A 22,329-nucleotide genomic window follows, 5' to 3' on the forward strand; every position below is an offset into this window, starting at 1 on the left:
AGTAGGACAAAAACTGGAATGACCTTAATGGGATTAAGGCTGCAATCCAATCAGTCATGGTGGAGCAGGCCTTCCCCTGCTCCTAATTCATATGGATGAGTCTTGGGACACCATTTTCTCCAAACACCATGCATGTTAGGTGACAAATGGAATGCAGTTGCATAATCTATGTTCTTAAATGCATAGTAAATATTAGAGCCCTCCCAAGATTCCTTCAAAGTTAGCCCACCTTCCTTCTCATTTACCCTGATGGTTTGGGTGAATGTGTGACTAAAATAGAAGGCCTTAAATGACACAACTACCCCCTGATAGGGAGACTTATCTGATGAAGCAGTGCTCTGAAAGCTCATGATTCCAAATAAACCTGTTGGTCTTTAACCTGGTATTGTGAGACTTTTACAATAACCCCAATCCATGGATTGCAGCAATGAAATGGTGTTTGTACATGTACAAACACCAGTTTGCTGTTGGGGTGCATGTCATCAAGGATGGTTGAATGAGCAGGAGCATTGTCAAGGGTTAACAATGCTTCAAATGCAGGATTGCTTTTGCTGCTATAATTGGACATGGCACAAAATGAGGGTTAAACCAATCTTCACCATGTTCCAATAGACTCTCCCCTTGCAACTGGATTTCCATCTCATTCGGGGAAATGCCTTGGAATATTCCTGGAAAATTCTGGGGTTTTCTGAACAGTACACAAGCAAAAGTTCACATTTTAAAAGTGACCTGCACAATGGCACCAAACAAAAGAATATATTTTTTAACAACTTTGTATCCTGCCATGGATTTCTTCTTTTTGGCACTGTAGGTCTCTCTTGCTGCCCCCAGCCAGCCAGCCAGCCAAATGCAGGAAAACTTGTTGAGCACAATCTCTGCTCTCTTCAATGGTTTAAGCCAATGTCTCCAGAATGCTCACTGCTTCATCAGCACTGGCAGCATCACCTAGACTGTTATGCAAATTAGTCCTGGCTTTAAAAGACAAAGCACCTCCTACCTTCATTAAAAGGCTCAGCATAGGAACTTAGCCCCCTGTTGGTTTGTTATGTGGTTCTAAAGACTCCTAGGCATTTCCTGAATTATACCTGAACTCACATGAGCAGAGAACTGTTTTTGATCTTCTGACCAAACCCCAGAGTTTTTCAACCTGCGCAATACATACAACACACAGCTTAGTTATCACGGCTGAGCCAAGCCCTTAACATGTTCCTGAATTCCTTGCTTGTCTTCCAGGGGATGGCAAAGAATCCAGAGGCACAGAGGATGGCAGGCTTCACAACAACGCAAGGCAAGAGGAAGCAACTGACTGCCTAAAGGCAGGTGAATCAGACTGAGCTGGTAAGGAACTATCATTAGGGACTGACCCTAAATAGCAGTGAATTGAAAAAATGTAATAACTGAGAAACACCAGAAGTAAAAATCAGAGCCAGCATAATAAAGTTACAAGTAATGATGAAAAAAACAAGGATAAGTAGGTTGAAGTAGAATTAGATAGAGATTAAGGTAAGAGGAGTATATTTTAAAACTATTATAAAAATTAGCAAGTAAGGTGAAGTATGTTTAAGAACATAACTAGGAACATGAGTAGACAATTCAGCACCTCAAGCCTGCTCTGCTATTCAATAAGATCATGGCTGTTCTCATCTAGGCCTCATGTCCACTCGCCTGCCTGTTCTCCATAACCCTTCAACCCATTACTAGTTAAAAATCTATTTCCGCTTCAAATTTACTCAATGTCCCAGCATCCACTGCAGGAGGCAGGGCAGTGGGGGGGGGGGGGGGGGGCGAGGTCTGACCCAAAATTTTTAATTCCTCTCTGATCACAGGTCTCCATTTTCCAGGCCATCCCCATCTTCCAGAACCTACCCAAGAGTCAATGGCCTTAAGTTAAATATTCTTCTCTGCACTCAACAGGTATGTGCAGTTTGATTCCCAAAATCCAACAGAGTCTTGATCTCAAGGCTGCCAGATTTTGGAACTGTCCTGTACCCCAGAAATTACAGATGTTCAATAGTACAGCCCAGTAACAATATAATCAAAAACAATGCTGTTGTGTTATTTAGTGTAGAAATTCTGACAGTTCTAGGGTGAAATCAAACCATTTGCCTTGCCAATAATTCAGAAAGAAAAACACATGGCCTCCAGAAACAGAACAAAGTTGTATTTGGCTCATATATAAAACAACTGAAGGGTAGAAATAATCCATGGATTTTAATGGAAGCCATTTTATTACATGGTAGAAAAAAATATTCAGCACAGCTGTTTAAAATTCAATAAACTCTAGACTACATTAATTCCTACTATTACAGTGGGAATGATGCTGTAATACCACATACGAGATTGCTATCAAAGCTTTTTACATCCTCAGTAGAACTGAAATACATTAACTACGCAGACATGATGAGCATAGACAATTCAAAGTTTTAGCTTCTTTTTTCGACCACGTCCGTCTGGTGCTCCGTCTGATTTACGTTTCTGTGCCTGGAACAAAAGGTATTATAACAGAGCTCTGGTTATTCCAAGTTACATCCTCAATTGTCAATATATAACAGATTTGATTGAAATAAGCGACTGATGACAATTAATGGATATGAAACAGGTACTTGATTCCCTCATTAGTCAAGAATCTAACTCAGCTGTAAAACTATTCAATGATTCTGTCTCTACTGCTTAGAAATAGAATTCCACAGATTAATTACCTGAAATAAATTATGGTATACGTCCATATTGCTGAACTGGTAATTCAAAAATATGTGTTCTAATCTAGATAATCAAAATTTAAATCCACTATGACAGTTTGAGAAGTTAGTAAAATATGGAAATGAATTGATATGAAGAAGGTGGATTGTCATTGAAACCAAAGGGGTTCACTAATATCCTTAAAGGAAAGAAAACCTGTAAACACAGTCTAGGCTCAGAGACTTCAATCCCACATCAGTGTGGTCAGCCAACTGGCAATCAGAAGTTTTTTCTAAATTTAAGGGTAGCTCCAACTTTTGTCGAAGACAAATATTCTTTATATGACATCAAAGTTACCCTTCCATTCTTAGTTGGATATGGAAGTGCACTAACAAGTCAGCAAATCAAGGGCGAATCAGGTCACGCTTAAAGATGACAGCCATTCCCCAGAATATAATAATCAATTCATATCGTCACTCAGTCCAACCATTCAATGACAGCATTTACTCACCACAACCAAATTGTAATCACATTTACCAACACTTCTGATATCCCTTTTCACAGGGGAGGTGATGGCATAGTGGTATTGTCACTGGACTAGCAATCCAGGTAATATCCTAGGGACCCTGGTTCAAATCTCACCAAGGCAGATAGTAAAATTTGAATTCAATTAAACATCTAAGCATGAAACCATTGTCAATTGATGCAAAAACCCATCTAGTTCACTAATGTCCTTTCGGGAAGGAAATCTGCCACCCTTAACTGATCTGGCCTACATGCAATTAAATTGTCCTCTGAAATGGCCTGGCAAATTACTCAATTCAAGGGATGGAGAGTGAGTGCAGGCCCCTGAATGAACTGAAGAAAGCTTGTTCAATTTTACTATAATAGTTATAAAGAAGCTATAATGATTACGAAAAGTTACCGATGTAGTTTTTGGTCCACGCTTCTTTCTTTCAGCTTTCTCTTTTTCTTCAAGTTCCAAGTTCTCTCTTTCTATTAGAGTGATTAAAGTATTACATCGCCTTTGGAGCTCCTAAAAGTTTCAAAAAGCAAAACAAAAGATTTAATTTTTAAATTTCACCCAAACACAGGCTCCTTTCATTAGGCTATTTAAATTATGAATTGGAAAATCCATTAAGCCAAGCATCTTGGCAAATAGTCCGATTACCATAGCAGTTCTTGATTTAAGGAACCAGTCAAATCGGAATTGTGGAGAGTTTCGGATGCATTGTCTAAGCTCATCGTAAACATTTTCTTTGTCAAACCCCAGTTTGTGCAGCATGCAGATCAGAAATCTGTCCTCCTCTTCTGTATAATTCTTCCCTTTGTTTGTGCCGTACGCTATCCTCAGTTGGTGGAAGGGTGCTTTGTAACGGCCAATCTGTTCAAGGATAGAAAGTATTACTATAGAAAAGCAATCAAAATAGTGTGTGGAAGTTTAAATGTGCAATGTTTGACCATTACTATAAATATGCTTATATCTTTAGAAGTAGAAATTGGAATCTAATTTAACATTACCTTTGTGTCTAGTGCTTTTTTAATGCTGATTCTCCTTTGGATTCTAGCTTCTCCCCTTTCTATTTGTGCCATAATTTTTTCAATGTCTTGGAGCTCATTACATCTTTCCCAGAACACAGCTAAAAAAAAATTTGCCAATCAGTGAATCTCCAATAAGAGGTTCAACCATAATAAAGTTATTGAGATGGCAAGAATGACCAGAATAAAACAACAAAAAAAGTGTATGCTTCCCAAAACAAAGTGGTCAGAAAGTAGCAGACGTGACACATTAAAATAAAGGTTGCAAACCTTACCAGAGTATTCAATTACTTCTTCAGGGATTTTCCCCTCTACTTCACGGGCAATATTCTCAATGTCGTCACGACCCCACTTCTCATTTGCCTTGATGAACTGATTAAAGTCTCTTTTTGTCCAACTGGTAAATCCCTGTCAAACATTACATTTGTTGTTAAATAGGTGTGTACACCTACACAAGACAACAGTGACCAACTGAAGGTAACAGAACTGCAGATTCTAAGCAATGAAGGTGCACACAAATTTTGAGCCTTTTTATCTCTATCCTATCATTCTTCACCAGTAAAACCTTCTATTCCTTTCTCCCATGTGTTTAACTAGCTTCTCTTTAACTGCATCTATAACTTACCTTCTCCTTGTGACAGTGAGTTCCACATTCTAATCATTCTCTAGGTAAAATATCCGTTTCTCTTGAATTCCCTACTGGATTTATTAGTGCTACGATCCCAGGTGATGTTATAACTGGACAGAAAGATCCCAGAATGGAACCCTGCCTCAAAAAACTGTGACTATGTTTTAACTCAAATGTGGAGGAAGAGACTCACAGGACAGTTAATTGGTTTTAAAAGAAAAAAAACCACACTTACTAAACTTGGAGAAATTGGATTACAATACAATATTCTTGTACTCCCCTTAGCTTAACAAATACAAAGATTTTAAACAATGGTCTCACTGACACACAAATTATCTGTGGTGAAATGCACATTCCACTCAAATCCCAATGGACGCCTCCTCAGAATCCCCCCAGATGATTGTCATACAAGAGTTTCCAAACTTTAACGTGCCTTCAAATCTTCTCTCAATCATGCTTTCCATTAGTAGTCTGCATTTTGAAATACAGTCCAGGGTTTTCAAATGACACTTTAAACAACGCTCCACTTTCAACAGTGAATCCAGTCCAGGATTTTACACCTCTTCCTTCAGAATTCCTTTGGCTGGACTGACTTCCACTGTTACAAAAACTGATATCCAACCAACACTGTCTTACCAATTACTTTAAAATGTGTCCATTGCAAACTTTAGGATTAGTTTAGGAACCTAGCTTTTCACCATCCAATTCCATCCTAACTTTCTCTGTGATACCCACAAACAGAATCCTGTTTTATTTCCAGCTTTCTAGAAGCAACTGCGTTTGTTTTTTTGGAGCTTACTTTCTGCACATTATTCCACTGTACAACTTTTCCTGCTTCGAGCAGAGCTGAGAGATGGCCCTTTCCGACTTTTTATCTGCAACGGCTCTGACTTCCAGTTAAAACTAAGGACAAAGGAAAGCCCTTTTCTCTGGGAAGAGGCCTTTTGTTGCTAAGCAATGCCGATTGGATTATTTACTTTTCATACTATGGCCCTCTCTTAGCATAACAGAAACCCAGCTGGAACGTAACCAACTCCCAGGCATGCAAACCTTTGTTCCACCTAAATCTAACAATAGATCCCTTTTGGGTACAGAAACATTAAATTAAACCCACTTAAAACTATATCTTATTTATCCATACAAATATAAATCCCTTAAAATTACCTTTGTTTTCATAAGTTTCCCATAATTATGACCTCTAGCTTTGGCCTCTCCCAGAAGTGGAAACATTTCTTTAAGCCTATTTTACCAAATTCCTTCAGGATCTGAAAGGCCTCTACCAAATCACCTTTCAGTTTTCTCTTTAATAGAGAAAAAGCTCTGAGTCTGTTCAGTCTTACTCAATAGAATACAAGAGCAGTGCCTCTCTATTCTTTTTATAATAAAACAAGAACCATGTACAGTTATATTCCAAAGTGTAGTCTAAGCAAAGTTCTGCTGGAGATCCCACAATATACAAAAACAGCAACATTACCTGTGTCAACAGTTTCTCTTTTTCTTCAAGCTCATCATCATTTAGGGGTTCAGCCTCATCAATTTTGCACTGTTCTCCTTTCTGCACTTGAGCTGAGTTTGGTAGATCAGGGTTACGTGGCACCTATAGTGAAATCAATAGATTTTAAATGATGCATGGGGTCAGTGTTTCTTCACTCCTGGCCTACAGCTCAGATCAATTCATAAGAGTTCTGAAGCACAGAGACCCTTTGGCCCATCCTGTCAGCGCTGGCCATCAAGCACCTATCTATTCTAATCCCATTTTCCAATAAATAAATTCACAGTAAACTAACATCACAGGCTACTCATGAGATAAACTGAGATTCAGTAATTATCAATGGATGATGTTCCAATTGCAGATGCACCATTCTTGAGTCTTTTTAAATTGGAAATCCATAGCATCTGTGATGCAGAAATGGATCATTTGGCCCATCTAGTCCATGCCTATCCACATGAAAAATATTCCAATTGCATTTATCCACCAGTTTCCCAACTTTAATTTTAATCCAATCTAGTGTTCAATGTTCATGATTTCTGCTTTAATCGTTAACCCAGAGGTAAATTCCACCGCTTCAACTCTGCAAATAAATTTCCCTTGCTCCCTCTACACCTCCTGCATTTATAGCATAACAGTTGTTAATATTCAGGTAAATTTTACATGAGTAAACAGCCAGTACATTCAAAGGGATGGAGGTGGGGGTGGAGGAATAAACAAGGGGAAAGAGTGTGAGAGAAAAAGGATTTGATTTATTACCATCACATGTACCAGGATACAGTGAAAAATATTGTTTCTTGCACGCTATATAGACAAAATATACCAGAGAGTACATAGGGGAGAAGGAAAGGAAAGGTTGCAGGATGTAGTGATGCAGTTACAGGCAGGATGAAAAAAAATTAGCTTAATATGTGACAGGATCAGCCACATTATGCCAACCTCCTGGTGGTCATTTATAGACTAGCATTGGACAACATAATGATCTCAAATCAAACTGTCCGTTTTCAAGACACAAGTGTCTTGTTGCTACTTTCATCACTCTTCCAAAGGTTGAGTATTAGTATTAGCACAAAATTTAGAGACTTTATTCTATCTAATTAAGATTACCAACTTCCAGACAACAAACACTTTACCTTGTAGCCAATGGTTTTTCTGTAATATAGGATCTCTTTTTCGAGCAGTTCAAACAGTCGAGGAGGAAAGAATTGAAAGTCCTGAATATTGGGCTGTTTTGGTGGACGAGGAGCCTAGGAAGAAAAGGAAAAACATCAAAGCTAAATTTCTAGGAGTAAGGAACATCCAGGACCACATGAAAACAAAAAGTATAACAAAGCTTCCTTCTGTTGACTTTTGTCAAGTTATGTTTTCTTTTAAGGCATTTAATCTAATCATCTTGCATCTGAAATTGGGAAACATGCTAGATGGTACTCATCTCAAACAGTGACATTTTTTCGCATATTTTTAGCTTGGAACTAAAGGAAAGGACAACTGATTATAGAATATTTCCAGCTCAAGATAAAAAAAATGCTGTGTTTATCCTTTCTACAGATTGTAATGGCTTTCTCCTCAATCACATGCTAGTACTAGACAGTCTATACATCCTGGCTTTCGGAATAAGCAGCAATAATCGCCAAAATACAAGTACTGTAAAATTCCTCAGGTTGAAGTGGTTCTGCTGAGTTTGTTAGAATGCAGTACTGAACTCCACTTGTTTCAATAATGGCAGTCTTATAATGTCCTGTCACAAAACAAAATCAGCGACCTCAACTAGCGACAAAACGTAGGACGGAATGAAACCATCTCATTGTAAATGCCTGATCCAAACTTACTTTGGGTGCTTTGGGCTCACTGACACGAAGGGCCTCTCGAAAATAAGCATCAACAGCATAGTTTGCTTTACGTTCTCGTTTGGGGGGTTCAATCCATTCAGTTAGAGCCAACTGTGGATAAAGCAACTTATCAGTAAAGTGTCTTTTGTAAATTATGTAATACAAAGAAAATTAAATAGCCACCCGAAGCCAAACTTACCTTTTGCTTCTCCCTATAGTCTTCACCCTCGAAGTTGTACACACTGACTTCTGTTTCCATAGTGAAGTTTCTCAGTGAACCCTCACCCATATTTGACAGCTTTTCTGTCAGCTCTGCTGTCTACAGTAAAACAGAAAGAGGGATGTCACAGTTTGAATGGCGATACTCAGGTGGCAGAACTTTATGAGATGTAGATTAAGTGACACCTATTGCGCCTATGAAAATATTACAGCAGCATTATAAGAAGGGTATTGAACAAGTGAGCCATGAAGTTGCAGGATTGGAATAGCAGAACAAGGGGCACTCTGTTCCAGATGTTAGTTATACCTTTCTTTCGCCCCTCTCTAATATGGCATCAATATCTTCATCTGTAATGTCGCTCTCTTTAGAAGCGAATACATGGGTAGCACCGTGACGAATCATCTGCAGCATTTCATCTTTCCCCAGCTTATTGAGATTCTGATCGACTAATCTTCCTAAAAGAATTCAATTTCAATGTTAAGAAATTGTAAAGAACAAAGAAAATTACAGCACAGGAAAAGGCCCTTCCGCCTGCACCAACCATACTGCCCAACTGAACTAAAATCCCCTACCCTTCCAGGAACTGTACCCCTCTATTCCCGTCCTATTCATGTATTTGTCTAGACGCCCCTTAAAACTCACTACCATATCTACTTCCACGACCTTCCCAGGCAGCAAGTTCCAGGCACCCATCAGCCTCTATGTAAAAAACTTGCCTCATACATCTCCTTTAAACCTTGCCCCTCACACCATAAACCTATGCCCCCTAGTAATTGATTCTTCTATCCTGGGTAAAAGCTTCTGACTATGCCTTCTGTGCATGCCCCTCAATCTTCTCGACTTCTATCAGGTCGCCCCTCAACCTCTGTCATTCCAGTGAGAACAAACCAAGTTTCTCCAACTTCTCCTCATAGCTAATGCCCTCCATACCAGGCAACGTCCTGATATGGAGGGCATTAAACTTACAGTAATGCAAGAGACAGGTTCACATGTTAATAAATAGACACACAAGGGCTATATTGGAAACTAGAGAACCCATTTTATTGCACAGCATACTTTAACTGGCTGTTCACACTTTGTGGAAGATTGCACAGAGTTTTGTGTCTTCATTTTTGCATTTTTTAGGGCCATTTCACCAAAATGCAGGAATACATATGCCAGATGGCACAGTTCCAGGTGGTAGATCCTAATCTATTGTAATGATAAATCATTTTAAAATCATTGGCAATTAGACAAGTTAGCTGTGAAAATATTGAAGTTTAATTTTAAAATGTTCTGTGGATTTTAAAACTGAACAAGTGAGGGAGTAACACATTCACAATCCCCAACACAAAGTTTTAACATCCATGCCATAACTCAGTCAGAGAAAAGAGTGCAAGATAAAATTATGGAGTGAAGGCTGGGAATGATTGACACTTCTCATGGTACCCCAAAGTTTCAACGATACCATTTAAAGTTAATAACTCAAAGCACCAAAATATACTTGGGACTCTACACTACCCACTCTACGCAGTTCCCATCCAAAAAACAACCAATTTCAACACCCACCTTGCTGAATTACAATAGAGTCCAGTCTAAGTTTCATTTCAGCACGTTCCACTATCCTTTCCTCCACAGTGTTGTCAGTTATAAATCGGAATACTCTGACTACTTTCGTTTGACCAATTCTGTGGGCACGATCCTAAAAAAAATTAAAGTTACATGGCAGATCCACACAATCAAGTAACAATTTCAATTAACATTCCTTCACATTCAGCTGTAAAAACAGCACATTCATATATTTTCCAGCAAACATTGTTTCTATAATAAGAAATCCAAGAACTTCAAACAAAAACCCTGATTATCAAAACCTTAAAGTGGGGATAGGGAATAAATCAACTTCCTAGAAATTTCCAAGCTGATCATAAGCTAGCAAAGATATGATGGCTGAATGGCCATCTCCTGCATTTTTTAACCCTCTCTAATTACTCAGTCAACCTTACTGCAGCAGGATAAACAAAGGAAGCACCTGGACCTATTTAATTATATCTCAGGTGCATTGATTGCAATACAGTAACTGGCTGGCGGATCAACGAAGCAATTGAGAAACTTGCCAGTTCACACTGGAGGGTAATTAGAATCACCACTGTGTTTGTGGACTGGAGTCAAGTACTGACAAATGCTCTTCCCTGAAGCATATTAGTGAACCACCTGAATAACTGGTAGCCCTGCTCCCTTTTGCTACTCATTATAAAACATTAATTCAAACTTCACAAAACAAATGAGATTTGAACTCAAAAGCTCTTGGTACACTAGGCAATCATGAAGCACTTGTTAAAATTAGTGCATTAGTTGTTTTGTGTAAAACTGAATCACGGAAGGCAATTCCTTATGTTGACACCCAAGCATTACCAAAACTTAAAATGTATTTCATTTCCAAACTCTCAATTGGATTTGGAAGTTAACTGGTGAGGAGAAACAAGTTGCCTGATCAGCTGAAATCATACCACGCCAATTTGAAAACAACTGCGCGCTCCATTCAAATAAAGAGAAGCAAACTGAAGACCTTTGCTGAAATATTTCCACCAGTTCAGTTGAGCGGAGTTTTAAAGAAACCATGGGAGCAACACACAGAAGATTTAAACAAAGAACAACCCAGCACGGGAAACAGGCCCTTCGGCCCAACGAGCCCGCGCCGCCGCATCGCCCTACACCTATTCTACCCTGCATGTCTACGAATGGGACCCTACTCAGTCAGATTCAGGGAAGAAATAGTGTCAATTTGGTGGAAACCAATTAGCCTAAGAGCACATCTTTGGGGTGTGGGAGGAAACCAGAGCGCCCGGAGGAAACCCACGCAACCACAGGGAGAATGCGCAAACTCCCACAGACACAGGCCCAAATCCATGTATCTGCACAGCTAGCAGTGCTGTCGGGGTATCAGTAGCAGTAAAATACAAAATGTTGCTTAATCAGTGCATTTGGATGTTAAAACCACCTACGATAGTTACATATTCAACAGTACATGGCTTTCAGAACACAAATAACTAATCACTCAGTAACTTACCATGGCCTGGAGGTCTACCTGGGGGTTCCAGTCTGAGTCGTACAGGATTACTACATCTGCCGTGGCTAGATTTATACCAAGGCCACCAGCGCGTGTGCTTAACATGAAAATAAACTTTGAGCTCCCAGGACTATTGAAAGCAGAAATAGAATCCTGGAGGGATGAGAGAGAAAAGTTAAGCCAGAATTGAACAAACGATTGGGACCAAATCTTTTTATTAATTATCAGAAAGTTTCATTTTTAAAAATCCAAATAGAGGCTAGGTTCAAATTGAATATTCATATTTCTTGTTTGAAAACCTTGAGTCAGTTTTGTAACCTTAAGTCCAGAATTCTTACTTAGATAATAGAGCCTCAATCAATTTAAGGGGTGGGAACTTTCCTCAAACAAACTCAGTTTTGAAAGCACAGGGCAAGAAACATACTTGTCTCTCCTCATGCGGTGTCTGTCCATCTAGTCTACAATACTCGTAGTTTCTCCACATACAATAATCTTCCAAGATATCCAGCACCCTGGTCATTTGGCTGAAGATCAACACCCGAGAACCTGTGGAAAAGAAGATCATTCATCAGGGTAATTGGTTGATCAGTGGCCAAGAACACAGTGCAGATACACAAATGCTTCAAAAACCTACATCTACTGATGTGGATAGTGGAAACCAAATTTCAGTGGTAACATGCAGGGCATAGAGTAATCTGGTAAACTAGTTACAGTACAGGAGGCATAACTGAACACACATAACCAACTCCAATTTTATAATTCATACAATGTGAATTGCCCATGTGACCCAGCTGCCTTGATTGATGGGAATGATTTCAAAGGGTTTATATTCCAGGTAGATTCTATTTGGTGCTGTAGTTTGAGCAGCAAAAATCAAGCCCCAATCAAAAAATAGCTGCAAATCCCAAATCATGTAATTATTCCATTCACTTTCTCCCAACACATAGCGCCCAATTTTCAGAATATTTGACTCCTGTAACTATTCTCCCGGAAGTAGGATGGGGCCCATCAAGCATCGCAGAGGCCTTTGATCCAACTCTCCCCATGAAGAATATTTGATGCCAAATCGGCCAGTTTTTGAGAGCCCCCAGCCCCAGTGGATGGTGTGTGTGGCAGGCCAGAATGACTAAAACAGGATGCTATTTCAGATCAAGACACACAATTGTTTTAAACAGTCACTAAAACTTGTGAAATAAAAGCTAAATAGTGTGGATGCTGGAAGCAAAGTTCTGGAGATACTCAGCAGATCAGGTAGCAACTGTGGAGAGAGGAGTTCTGAAGAGTCATAGTTGACCCTTCAGTGATGCTACCAGATGAGTTGAGTATTTTCAGCAGTTTTTAATGCATTAAAACCTATACTGACTCGTAACCCAAAACATCACAGCATGCAATCTGATGCATCTTGCTGCACAGGTCAAATGTTGCCATGGTGTCATCAGTGATCATTTTCAAATTCTTTTGCAGACATTATCGTGGAAATCCTTGCATGTCTATGAAGGCTAAACATCATAAACCCCTTTCATTTACTAAAAATCCTGTTCTATTTTTGATCAGTCTGCAGCACGGGTACGCTAGTGCTTTGGAGCATGACAAAGTCTGACATCGGACTCGGAGTGCACAAATAACCACACAGACCGTTGTTTACAGTCGATCTATGTACAGGATGTTTGATTTTCCACTCTGCTGGATTTTCCTATATATGGATTGGACTATTACACAGTAGTTTTTGTTCAATTCCTCCTGGTCTCCAGAATCTCTATTAATTTGGTCATGGATTCATGTTTGAGTGACCGGTATGCTCTTTGAGTTTCCAATCAAATCTAAATCCAATCCTATAGCCTCCCAGAATAGGATCTTTAACATTAAGCTAATTCTTAATCCATTTAAGAATTAAATGGATTCTATTTCATTTAAAAATATGAAATTTTTTAAATGAAATATTTCACAAGGCATGAACTTTATTAATGTATTTACTCTCTAATAACAGAAATGTTGAATATATTCTAAAAATCTAAATTGCATTGTGTTCGAGTTTGGTTATCTCCTCAAGGATATCTCAGTAAGCTTCTTTTCATGTCCTACTACAGCTAAAACCACTGCTGATTTCAGTGTTTATTGTGTATTAGTTTATAGCACATTTTGGAATGTTTTCCATTAATTTCCCTTTACAGCCTGACAATCATTAATTTGGGCCTTATGTTTGTACCTGTGCTGCAGTCTGATCAAAAACAGAACAGGATTTTTAGTAAATGAAAGGGGTTTGTGATGTTTAGCCTTCATAAGCATGCAAGGATTTCCACAGCGATGTCTGCAAAAGAATTTGAAAATGATGACTGATGACACCATGGCAGCATTTGACCCCATCCTAGCTACTCAATTATCCACGAAGCTATCGAATCACTACGTCTCCTTCCTATAGAAAGATTGAAAGACAGAAAGGGAAACAAAAGCCTTGACCAAGCCTGTGGTTGACCTTGCTCCTTCACTTTTGGCAGCAGTTTGTCCAGTACCACCATTTTGCCACTGTTAACTACCAGGTGAGTGTCAGTGGTGTAAGGTGGGCCAGGTTCAGCTCCATCAAACAGATAGGGGTGGTTGCAGCACTTGCGCAGTTGCATCAGTATATTCAATAGACGCATTTTGTCCATTTTCCCTGAGGAGTTCAGGATGTCAATATCCTTCATTAATATCCGGGTGTACCTGTCAGCAAGGCCAGAATTAAAACTCATCAGACCAACTTAGAGATAAATTCATTTTTTTTTAAATGTAGCTCAACAGAAAGCAATTACAATCTAAAATGAATGCTTTGTTCTATAGGTACCTAGGACAAAGTCTAGGATGCACATTCCAAACCCCCTCACCAGGAAACAGAGTGCTCCATCTAAGCGTCACATATATAGAAACCTATATCTTACGACTAATACACACTCAACATTTTGTTCTTTGATATAAAGTACAATTCATTCCAGATGGCCAGGGTTTGAAGGAGTGGGAACATTCCTTTTCATGTAATTTGGACGCGAGCAATATGAAGTACTCCAGGATTAAGTATTTGTAATGCAACAATTCCAGATCAGTGTTTATGGTAAGAATCTCCTCACACCTTTGTTTTTTTTCCCATTCTATGTTTAACAAACTTCCCTAAAATGCATCAATGTCATGCCTCTCCTTGTGCTACTGAATTCCAGACTAACCACTCTGCCACTTTCTTTTTTGAATCTTCTCCTAAATTCCTGTTTGATTTATTAGTGACTATTTTATATTTATGGCATCTATACTGGCATCATCCTGAGGCAATGACATTGTGCCAAATAGGGTGGTCTAATTTTGAAGGGCTTTGCAGCATTCTCTTTGATCAACTAGACAGACATTGTCAATAAGTTTTGAGGGGACACCTCACTAGCACCTGATCAGGTGGGTGTCAATAATGGGCTGCATTGGGGTTTGAAAGAAGAAAGCCCAAAAGTGAGAGCAAAGTAGTTTTGAAGCACTATAATAATCACACTTGAATGGCAATCATCCAGTCTGAATTCAATGATGATCTTCCGTTTCGGGCAAAAATAACTGAAATGATTGAGGGACGTTAGAATTCCAAACACACAAATCTTACAGATCAGATGGAAGGAAGATGGTCAATAGTAGGGAGTCAGCCTATTATTAGTACATTGGGTAAAATCACACTTGCTTACACTGGTGAATCTATTCCCATAGTTTTACAATTGCTCTAATTGTTGATTACAGTGCAGTACAATTTCAATTAGTTGTTGCAAGATTATGCCATACTTCACAATGCAAGACATTAAGAGTCACAATTTGTGTACTCACCATTCCCGTTGCATTTTGCTTAGGCCGACATACATTTTCACTTCCTTTTTTGGCGGCAGGCTCTTTTCTACTTCAGCTTTAATACGTCGGAGGAGGAAGGGTCTCAATACCTAATTCAGGTGAGAATATATGCTTTTTACACAGTAATCACGCCCAAGGTGGTCAAGCAAAATAATACTATGCTACAAAATCTATACTGAACAGTTGTGTGGACTGAAGCACAGGTTAAACAAAAACAGCTGAACAAGCCATAGGTTGAAGCACATCTACAGGTGTGGGCTGAATAGTCACTTGATGAAAACACCTACAACTTCAGATCAGATTGTCAACAATTTTATTCTGCAATGTAACAGATCAGACCTTTGAATCCAACTCTTTATGAGAGAAATACAGTAACCTTAAATTCACTTCCCTCATTCCTCAACAATGTACATTTCTACAACACCTTTAACATAGCTGGCATGGTGGCACAGTGGTTGGCACTCAGTGCCAGGGACCCAGGTTCAATTCTGGCCTTGGGGCACGCTGTGTAGAGTTTACGCATTCTCCCCGTGTCTACTCCGGTTTCCTCCCACATTCCAAAGATGTGTGGGTTAGGTTGATTAGCTATGCTAAATAAACCTTTGGTGAAAGTGGGATTGGTGGGGTAAATATGTGGGGTTACCAGAATAGGTTCTGGATGGGATTGGGGTTGGTGCAGACTTGATAGGCCAAATGGCCTCCTTCTGCACTGTTGAGATTCTATGATAATAAAATGTCTACAGGATCATCACGGGATGATTATCAGACAAATTTGACACCGAGCTACCAAAAAAGCCATTGAGAGGTGACCAAGGAGTTTTTAAAGCAGTGTCTTAAATAAAGATGAGCTAGACAGGCAGAGAAATTTAGGAAAGAATTTCAGTGCTTTGGGCTAAACAGCTGAAGGTTGACCATCAACGATGTACAAATGGAGCAGTGGACAGAACGTGGTTCATGTCAACGGCAATTCTGATGAATTTAAACTTACACGTGGTGCAAGGTGGAAGGCTGCTTCGGAAAGCCTCGTGCTAATAAACAAGGGCAGGCGATATTATGGTGGTGGTATTGGTAATATTGAAAATATGGGGTTGGAAATGTAGTTCAGGCACAATTAGAATATCATAATTGCAAAGAGTTTGGTTAAGTCTCATCCAGACAGAGGTTTGGAGTCAATGGTTAGGAAATGGAGCTTAGAGTGTGAACAGAAGACGAGATAAATCCAAGCAATTGTAACCTATCATTTCTCCTCTCCCCCAACCCATTTCAGCTTCTGAAATAATGGATAGACATTTACGCAAATAAAAATTATTCTATTTCCCTTACCCTGCACCTCCCAAAATGTGATAAAAACACTTTAATTTAGCAAGTCTTCCTGATCAGTAAGCAGTTCTACTAGAGATTCAGCATCAATTCAAATGCACTTATCAAGGTTGGGATCAGCAATTGGAACAGCCTGTGGGGATGCTTAATGGGCCTTGTTACCAAGGTCAACCGAGGAGTTCAATATATGGCAACAGAAAAAAATTGAGAGTAAATGAAGCTAAGGAAATTTCTCCCCCTTCACCACATTATGTAATATCTGAAGTGATTCAAATTATTCAGATCTGGGTAAAATGTCCACCCTAATTAAAAACACCTATGTAGTTGCCTACATTGAGTGAAAGGCAATAATTATCTATTCATGTTATCAATTTCTAAGTTGCCTAATATAGCACCTTAAATGCCATGTTAACTTCAAGCACTATTTACTGGATGCAAGAATATCTGATAAATGTTCATTTAGCTTTGTGCTCTATAACATTTTTAATCCATTCTAAGTGGGATGCAGTCGAACTGGGCAGAAACCATTCTCGTTATACGAATAAGGCCATCATTTAATTCCAGTGGATAGCAGGTAAGTCATGTTTGCAAGAAGTGGTGGCAAGTATATTAACTTTATCACTTCATAAAAGTCAAATTAATTTGTAATTCACATGAAGTAATGCAAAATTTAACACTGCTAGGATAAACATTTAGTAGAATATAGACCCTCAGTTTTTGCTAGCACATTTTTAATCACTAAATTAACAGTTCTAAATCTACCAGGGCAGGTCAAAGACCAGGAATGCTGCAATTAGTAACTATCTCCTTACTCCCCAAAGTTTCTCCACCATGTACAAAGCATAAGTCAGGGGTGCGATGGAATATTCTCCATTTGCCTGGATGAGTGCAGCTCCAACATCATGAAGTTCAACACCATCCAGGACAAAGCAGCCCACTTGATTGCTACCTTTCCACAGACATTCATTCCCTCCACCACTGATGAACAGTGACAGCCATGTGTACCATCTATAAGGTGCACTGCAGGAATTCACCAGGGTTCCTTAGGCAGCACCTTCCAAACTCTCAACCACTGCCAGCTAGAAGGACAAGAGCAGCAGATACCTGGGAACACCACCACCTAGAGGTTTCCCTCCAAGTCACTCATCAACCTGACTTTGGAAACATATCGCTGCTTGTTCACTGTGAATGGGTCAAAAAAAAAACCTGGAACTCCTTCCCCATCAGCACTGTGGATGTACCTACAACTTCAGGGACTGCAGTGGTTCAAGAAGGCAGCTTACCACCACTTTCTGAAGGGCAACTAAGGATGTGCAATAAATGCTGGTCTAGTCAACGACACCCACACCTAGTAAATGAAGAAAAGAAACCTTGCTGTTTCTTTAAATTAGCCCCAAATACTCTCATGACACATTACTTCATCACACAAATATACAACTCTTTGAACAATATTCCTGAGGGCGATGGGCCGTAAATAATTTTGCATTTTAATGATGTACCAGCATCAGAATACAGATAAAGAAGCTTACCATGTGCAATCGTTCAACGAGCTTCTGGTCCCCAAAGCAGTTGTTTGTGTCAAACCAAGAATCAAAGTCCTGCAAAGAACAACAAGCGGCTCTAGTCATGCCAACCCAAAAAGCGTTAGCATATTTTGTTACTTCTATCAACTCCACATCCAATGGTTTCAATTATTACATTGTCTATCATTAGAAGAACAAGAACGGCAATTTAAAAAGGTAGCATCCAAATCATAAAACAGATGCACAGCTGCTCATAATAACTGCAAATCATTTTCAGCTGGTAGGCATATAAGCAACTTAACATGGGAAAAAATCATTTTTTCCCCTTAGACCTACTTCCATCTCTATAACAAGCTACATCAATAACCACACAGATGTTACTTTAAAAAAAAATGAAATACTAAAATACTTATGGTAGCTAATTTGTGGATTGAGATAGATAAAAGTAAGCTCTCACCCCAGCATGCTTTTAATGTAATTTTAGAATTGCGACGCAAGATGGCAGTGTTGCTCAAGGAAACATCAAACATGTTAAATACGCTTCGCAACACAAGGCAGACGTGACACCGAGCATCAGAAATGGTCAACGGCAGTTTGAAGGGTTAGAGGACCAGACGTCACCAATTGGACTCTGCATCCACTTTGCTGCACTGGCACACATATGGTGAATATAGTGCTCAGAAAATGTGGGCAGGTGATCAAATTAATACACAGACTGCGGCCATTTAGCTCCCTGGCTGCTCCCAATGCAAGGAACAATGGTGTCTCACAACACCCTCCAGCAAGTTGGAGAGCTTCCCCTGACACTAGGTTCAAAAGTGAAAAAGACACAACTTTGCAGCATTCTCTCATGCCTTTCGAAAAGAAATAGGTTTAAACACTAAGTGAACTTTAGAGAAACGGTACAGTCACTGTTGAGCTGCTTTCCTCATTACTTACTGCAGATGAATTGAAGACATCTGGGAGGAGAAAGTTGAGCAGAGCCCAGAGTTCATGCAGGTTGTTCTGAAGTGGTGTACCCGTGAGCAATAATCGGTTTGTTGTTTTGAATTCTCTCACTATTTCAGAGAGCTGCAAATTTAGCAAATTTAGCAAATTTAAAAACATTACTGCACAAACCAGGTACAAGTTTAAATCATACTACTGGCGCAACTGTAGATTTAGATAGTATTTAAAAAGTTCACTGATCTTTTAGGTGTATTCATGTCTGCCATTTCTCCAATGAATTCATATATAGCGGCGCCAAATGCTTTGCATCAGGAAGCAAAAAGCAAGTGTAGTAATAGTACATCAAGAACATGAACGGTTATCTATAACTTGCAAGACTGGAATATGGAAACTTCCAGAGCCGTCTGCAATTGAGTGGCATTTCTTTCAAATCGAAGCAATGGTTGTAGAAGGGGCAGTTGGTTAAAAAGCTTTTAAAACAAGAGCACACTATGGTCTGAATAAGCAGATCTGATCCTTGATTTTCAATTCAAATATTTCCACTCCACCCTTGTACTAGTTTTAAAGCCCAGAGATCAACTATTGAGCCTCAATAATTGATGGTGCAATAACTTTACCAGAAGTTTCTGAACCCTTGAGTCATTTCGTTGAATATGGCACAGTGGTTAACACTGCTGCCACACAGCAACAGAGACCAGTGTTTGATTTCCGGCTCGGGTGACTCTGTGGAGTTTGAATGTTCTCTCCACGTTGTGTGGGTTTCCTCACACAGTCCAAAAGACGCGCTGATTAGGTGCAATGGCTGTGCTAAATTCTCCCTCTGTATCCGAACAGGTGCCAGAGTGTGGCAACCAGGGGATTTTCACAATAACTTACAGTGTTAATGTAAGCCTACTTGTGACACTAATGAACTTTAAAAAATATTTGTTTGCACTGGATTGCAAGATTGCACTCTTTTCCTCAAGATTTGCATTCCATCTGTGACAATAAATGGCTCTTTTAGTTTAGCTATTAAAGCTTTGATGGAAGTGCAAAGGAACAATGAAAACAGCAAATAACAATTATATTAACCATTAGTACTCAAAATGTATCATTTTCCTTTACTTCAATATCTCTATTCCCGGATTTCCCTCCAACCTTTTGTTCCAATCTTCCTTCATTATCTCATTCACCATAGAACAGTCACTTCCATCCACTTCCAAAAGAATAAAAATTATTTTTTTTTACTGTTCTTTGCCATTCCATGTTACCCTGTCTTTGCATTCCCCTCTTCAGGGGAACAGTGTGCAGCAAACTTCTGTGCCTCATTTTCTGAAATAACTGCACCTTGCTCAAAAATAACCTCACTCCATGATATATAATTGAAAATGTGACATGTGGTTTACAAAGTTTTAAACTTTGTTTATTAGTGACACAAGTAGGCTTACATTAACAATGAAGTTACTCTGAAAATCCCCTAGTTGCCACAGTTCGGTACACCAAGAATTTAGCATGGCCAATGCACCTAACCAGCAATTTTTTTGGACTGTGGGAGGAAACTGCAGCACCTGGAGTAAACCCATACAAACACAGGGAGAACGTATAAACTCCACACAGACGATGACCCAAACCAGAAATCGAACCCAAGTCCCTGGCGCCGTGAGGCAGCAGTGCTAACTACTGGGCTATCATGCCTGCGAATCAAGCCTGCGTTTCTTCCCAGTTCACCTTAAAACGAAGCAGAAAATTTAGTATTTACTACAAGGGTAGCCATCAACTCTGATGGTAATGGATGGGACGGAGAAGAGAGCAGAGAAAATGAAGGGAAAACAAACTTACCTTGGATTTCTCATTTTTGATCCTGTGGGCTTCATCTATAACCAGATATCGCCAATTAAATTTTTTGAAAACAGATTTCTCCCTGATGAGCATTTCATACGACGTCACACAGACATCCCACTCTCCAGGAAGGAGGACATCTCTGATGAAAGCAGCCTAATAAAGTGAGAAGTGGGTTACATTTCAGTTTTCGGAACACCAGAAATTTATTTTACAGAATGCAATTGGGATACAGCAGAAACAGATCCAATCACAGGTATTAATCAGATAAATTTAACTGAATAAAACACTGACATTGGGATTTTTCAGCCTCGCCAGCAGTGAGCGTCAAGGGCAGGACGGGTAAAGGTGGAGAGCGACCAAAGGTCAATTGGCTCTTGGCAGATCTCCAAATCACAGAATCCCTACAGTGCAGGAAGAGGCCGTTCAGCCCATTGAGTTTGCACTGACCACAATCCCACCCAGGCCCTATTCTCCGAACTATAGAATCCCTCTCTGTCTAGAACTCACTGTGTCTGTCTCTCACCCCATCTTTCTCTTTCTTTCCATTTCATAGCCTCCTCTATCTTTCTCCAGCTCTCGCTTTCTGTAGTTCGGAAGATGAAATCTCCTATTATTGGAGCGGACTCAGTCCATTGGAATCTTGTGGCAGAATTTTAACTACAGGATCTATGGGAGTGTATTAGTTAGAATAGAATAGAATCCCTACAGTGCAGGGGGACCATTCGGCCCATCAAGTCTGCAGTGACCACAATCCAACCCGGGCCCTATTCCCATAACCCCACATATTTATCCTGCTAACCCCCCGACACTAGGGTTAATTTAGCATGGTCAATCAACCTAATCTGCACTTCTTTGGACCGTGAGAGGAGCACCGGAGGAAACCCCTGCAGACACAGGTAGAACGTGCAAACTCCACACAAAGTGATCCAAAGGCCAGGATTGAACCCAAGTTCCTGGTGCTGAGAGGCAGCAGTGCTAAACAGTTTGCCACCACTTCAAGATGTTCCAGGCCAGCACACAATTTTCCCTGCCACTGATGGGGCTGGAAAATCCTGCCCAGAGTGTTGCAAAGCAAGGAGAGAGCAATAAATTACAATATAATTGAACATATTTGCAAATTTACACTCAACGTTGTATGCATGGCAAATCTCTGATTTTAGTTATGCAGAGCAAAGAAAGCTGATCTCCATAGCCAGTCTCAAGGACTCTTGAGGGCTGACGTTAACACTGGCGACAGATCCATTCTCCGCATACACGTTGAAAACATGTTTTTGAAAGAGTCGACGTAAGTAAATTCAATTCAGTGAAAGGCAGGATTAATATTAAAGACTGAACAATGGCCAAATACAAAATTCCAATCTGTTAAGTCTAAATTTATTAAAATTGTATCCCAGGTTTTGAGAGTCCTTCATTTATTGTACTTTTATTACACAAAGTACTT

At 39.6% G+C, this 22,329-nt stretch overlaps 1 protein-coding gene across 1 annotated transcript in view; it reads right to left on the reverse strand.

Moving 5' to 3' along the window:
* Window positions 1–2,140: 2,140 nt before the first annotated feature.
* LOC145347409 (SWI/SNF-related matrix-associated actin-dependent regulator of chromatin subfamily A member 5) overlaps window positions 2,141–22,329 on the reverse strand; it is a 36,463-nt gene continuing 16,274 nt past the window's right edge. The window contains exons 7-24 of the mRNA XM_080195045.1: window positions 20,886–21,041; window positions 19,059–19,190; window positions 18,126–18,194; window positions 15,256–15,365; window positions 13,904–14,130; window positions 11,855–11,976; window positions 11,431–11,583; window positions 9,933–10,065; window positions 8,691–8,839; window positions 8,364–8,483; window positions 8,165–8,275; window positions 7,469–7,582; window positions 6,321–6,443; window positions 4,494–4,626; window positions 4,201–4,319; window positions 3,851–4,063; window positions 3,605–3,715; window positions 2,141–2,481 (exon numbers count right to left, since the gene is read on the reverse strand). Of these exons, the coding sequence (XP_080051171.1) occupies window positions 2,416–2,481; window positions 3,605–3,715; window positions 3,851–4,063; window positions 4,201–4,319; window positions 4,494–4,626; window positions 6,321–6,443; window positions 7,469–7,582; window positions 8,165–8,275; window positions 8,364–8,483; window positions 8,691–8,839; window positions 9,933–10,065; window positions 11,431–11,583; window positions 11,855–11,976; window positions 13,904–14,130; window positions 15,256–15,365; window positions 18,126–18,194; window positions 19,059–19,190; window positions 20,886–21,041 (2,361 nt within the window). The 3' untranslated portion in view covers window positions 2,141–2,415. The remainder of the gene's footprint in view (window positions 2,482–3,604; window positions 3,716–3,850; window positions 4,064–4,200; window positions 4,320–4,493; window positions 4,627–6,320; window positions 6,444–7,468; window positions 7,583–8,164; window positions 8,276–8,363; window positions 8,484–8,690; window positions 8,840–9,932; window positions 10,066–11,430; window positions 11,584–11,854; window positions 11,977–13,903; window positions 14,131–15,255; window positions 15,366–18,125; window positions 18,195–19,058; window positions 19,191–20,885; window positions 21,042–22,329) is intronic.

This window comes from Carcharhinus amblyrhynchos, chromosome 1 (assembly GCF_965287045.1).
Source record: "Carcharhinus amblyrhynchos chromosome 1, sCarAmb.v2.hapA, whole genome shotgun sequence".
NCBI classification, from domain to species: domain Eukaryota; kingdom Metazoa; phylum Chordata; class Chondrichthyes; order Carcharhiniformes; family Carcharhinidae; genus Carcharhinus; species Carcharhinus amblyrhynchos.